General features: G+C 45.6%; 1 protein-coding gene across 1 annotated transcript; it reads left to right on the forward strand.

The window, feature by feature from the left end:
- The first annotated feature begins 2,003 nt into the window (after positions 1-2,003).
- On the forward strand, positions 2,004-2,489 carry LOC149793357 (protein CFDP2-like). Its single transcript, XM_089968989.1, has one exon. The coding sequence runs from the start codon at positions 2,004-2,006 to the stop codon at positions 2,487-2,489; it is 486 nt and encodes a 161-aa protein (XP_089825115.1).
- The last annotated feature ends 1,498 nt before the right edge of the window (positions 2,490-3,987 follow it).

Raw genomic sequence — 3,987 nt, forward strand, 5'->3', positions numbered from 1 at the left:
CTGTTTCGTCAAATAGTCATTTTGTAGCATCGTCAGAAGACTGTACTCCAAGTAGTTAATACAGATGTTTCATCAGTGGAGTAGGAAACTGATGAACAACATGTATAGTACCGTATTATTGGTATGCCGTTTTTGATTGAATTGATAAATCAAGGGTAGATTAAAATCACTTGTAGCAGGTTTTGTCTGCTTTGTGATTGATCTCAATGTTTGGTTACATCTCAGTTACGTATCTATCTATCTATCGGGGACACCGAGTGGCCGAGTGGTCTAAAGCGCTCAACGTTCCGGATCACTGCCATCTCACCTCTGTCTGCAAGGGTTCGAGTCAAGGCTCGGCTAGCGTGGGTACGTGGGAAAGCCTGCCAGTAGCTTCTCGTGGGACGGTGGTTCTTCCCTGAGTTTTCCAGGGTTCTTCCTCCACCATTTATACTAGCCACCATGTATAGCCTATCTTGTGCTGAAAAATGGCGTTAAACCCTAGAACAACAACAACAACATCTATCTATCTATCTATCGATCGATCTGTCTATCTGTCTGTCTGTATGAATAATATATTGGTCTTTATCAAATACGCACTGCAGTAGCGTCCATTGGGTGGGCTCCACTCGCTTGGTGTGAATTTGACTAAATGGCACTTCTTAGCATTACATTCTTTTACTAGACTGAGTTATCAGTAATTTATTAGCTTGCATCAGAGATGCACAACAATATTTAGATTTGGCCGAGCTTGAAGTTTATTTGCCTAAATTCAATTCTGAACTCCAAAAATAAATTGATTGGTATGCGTTGGAGAAGTATGCTTTTTTCTGGTTTAGTTTGGCAAGGCCCGCCTTAGGACCTGTCTTGTGTACGGACACATTTTAAAATCAATAGCAGAGCGCATCTGCGACACACAACCCTACTTGAGTTTGATGGGCGACTACTAATGTGCAATCACTTTTGAATAAATTAACGAATCTGAACAACAGATACATAAATGTGTGTGTGTGTGTGTGTGTGTGTGTGTGTGTGTGTGTGTGTGTGTGTGTGTGAGAGAGAGAGAGAGAGAGAGAGAGAGAGAGGGTGTATAGATAAATTGATAGAATGCTCTGCCCCAATATATAAGGGACATAACTGATGCCAATAATAAATTATGATACAGATTTAGACGAGTTGTTCCCCGTTATTGTTGTTAATGGGCAATGATCAAGTCATTCAGACTTGCATGGGAAGGTAGACGCTCCCACCCTCCGCGAGTCTGTCAGCTATGGATAAATAGTGTGGTGTAAACACCGCATCACTGGGCGGAAGAACTTCCGAGACAAAGTCAACGGCCAAGCGGAAAGGTTGTCAAACAGCTCATCGGCTTTGTTCGTGACCAAGCCGAGCCACCAACTTGGAGGATATCGGCTGTGGTCAGGCCTGGAGAGGGTTGGGCTCCGCCAGGCGGCAGCTGCCCTAGACACACCACACGAAAAATGACAACCATTACCCGTCCCTTACCGACTCGGTCGTTGCCCGGTTCAACAAGGGCCGCGCGTTCCGTCGTGCACCAGGGCGGAGGTGGAAAGTGTACGACTGGTGCTCAGAACAGCAAGATTCATGTCAGGAACAACATTGGCACCTGGAATGTGAGAACACTGAGAGTAACAGGAACGCTTGAGGAGCTTACATATGAAATGAACATATTCCGCTGGAACATCCTAGGACGCTGTGAGATAGGATGGAAGAACATTGGAGAAACAACTACTTTGGAAGAGGTGTGTGTGTGTGTGTGTGTGTGTGTGTGATCTAGATTTTTAACGTAGCTTTAACCATTTTTCAGTCATATCGCTACGATGTCTGCAGTGTGAAAGTTTATAGTGAGGTCTAGCCGAGCGATGCAGCTGTTAGTACCAGTTTTGTAAGTCTTTGGTATGACTCGACCGGGATCGAACCCACAACCTCCCGCATCCGAGGCGGACTCTCTAATAACTAGGCCACCGAAGTGGTTACTTTGGAAGGACGCAAACCGTACTTCAATGGCTGTGGGGAGAAAACATGAGCAGGGAGTTGGGTTCCTTGTGCACAAGGACAGCGTGAGCACTGTCATGGGATGTCGGCCAGTCTCCAACCGGCTCATCACCATCCGCCTCAGGGCAATTTCATTCAACATCACCATAATACAAGCATACGCCCCAACATCAGACTATGATGCCGCGGATATGGAAGACTTCTACGACCAGCTACAAGAAGATGTGGATAAAACACCGAAGAAAGACATTCTGGTTGTGCAAGGCGATTGGAATGCCAAGCTAGGAGAGGACGCTTGTGTGAACTGGAAAGGAACATGTGGGCTCTGCTGCAATGCAAATACGAACGAGAGAGGACCGAGGCTCATGGAACTTGTTAGTTACAACGACCTTATGCTGTCAAACACCTTCGGCCAACATAAAGTATCCGGAAGATGTACATGGCACAGACCAAGCGGAGACCATCACATTCAGATTGACTACATCATGGTGTAGAGGCGCGTACAGTCAAGTGTAAACATCGCCAAGACTAGAAGTTTCCCGGAGCGGATATAGGAAGTGACCATAATCTGGTGATGATGACCTTCAGGCTAAATCTAAAGAAGGTAAAGAAAAGAGAGACACACAAGAATAAAATTTGATCTTGAGAAATTGAAGGATGCCGAAGTAGCAAAAGTCTTCCTGGCAATGATTGGTGAGAAATTTGCACCGCTCACCATTCTCGATATGATGACAATACCGACATGGACAAGTTGATCACCACTTTCAATACAGCAACGACAGAAACAGCCAGCGAGATCCTTTTTAGACATCGTTTAGTCAAGTAGCCCTGGATCACAGCTGAGGCCCTGAACCTGTGTGACAAGAGGAGGGGACTGAAGAAGAAAAAGAACGAGACAGAAGGGACAGAGCAATACAATACCGGGAAATCAAGAAAGCATGAAAAAGCAAAAGAGAAGTGGATAGAAGAGTAGTCCAAAGACATTGAGGGAAATTTGAAAAGGAAACAGTAGGAAAGCATACCAACTGGTTCAAGTTCTAACAGGCACAAAACAACGGCGGGTTACCTCCTTAGAGGACAAAGCCGGAATCTGCCTCACAGAAGAAAAGTATATTCTGGAAAGATGGACAGAGTACTGAGCAGAACTTTAAAAGCACCGAGCCACAATATATTCAGAGGTACTGAACGTCCTTCCAGCAACTAACAACGACAACCACCCTATCCTACGTGAAGAAGTAGAAGCCACAGTGAGATCTCTGAAAAAGAGGAAGTCAGCAGGAGTGGAGAGCAGCAGAACTATTCAAAGCTGGGGGAGAAGCAACGATTAGCGCCCTCACAAATAACTGCAGCAAGATCTGTCAAACAAAAGTATGGCAATCGCCGTGGACCCAATAACTGATTATCACCCTCCCCAAGAAAGGCAACTTGCAGCAGTGTCAAAACCACCGTACAATCAGTCTTATAAGCCGTCCAAACACAATCATGTTAACGATACTTCTGAACAGACTAAAGTCACAGGCTGAAAAGATCATTGCCGAGGAGCAGAGCAGGGCGCAGCACACCAGAGTAGATTTTCAACCTCAGGATATTGGGCGAGAAGTACGTCCAGCACCAGCAAGAGCTTTACCACGTGTTTGTGGATTTCAAGAAGGCATTTGACAGGGTAACTCATGCAGCCTTGTGGGCGACCACGAGACTGTACAACATCAATGCCAACCTCATCACAATAATAGAGCACCTCTATGACAAAGTCACCAGTGCAGTATACTTCAACGGCAGCATAGGGCACTGGTTCAGAACGACAGTCGGAGTCAGACAAGGCTGTCTGCTCTCTACCACACTATTCAACATCTTTCTGGAGAGAATCATGGCAGACGCGCTTGCAAAGCATAAAGGGACGGTCAGCATTGGAGGCAGAACAATTACCAACTTACGTTTTGCCGACGACATTGATGGACTTGCAGGAAATGAGCAAGAATTAGCTAGCTTAGT

This window comes from Sinohyriopsis cumingii, chromosome 8 (genome assembly GCF_028554795.1).
Source record: "Sinohyriopsis cumingii isolate HCF-2022 chromosome 8, ASM2855479v2, whole genome shotgun sequence".
NCBI classification, from domain to species: Eukaryota; Metazoa; Mollusca; class Bivalvia; order Unionida; family Unionidae; genus Sinohyriopsis; species Sinohyriopsis cumingii.

Bases quoted from the DNA above. Each gene is read 5' to 3' on its own strand.
- LOC149793357 (XM_089968989.1), top strand. From the start codon at position 2,004: ATGGCTGTGGGGAGAAAACATGAGCAGGGAGTTGGGTTCCTTGTGCAC.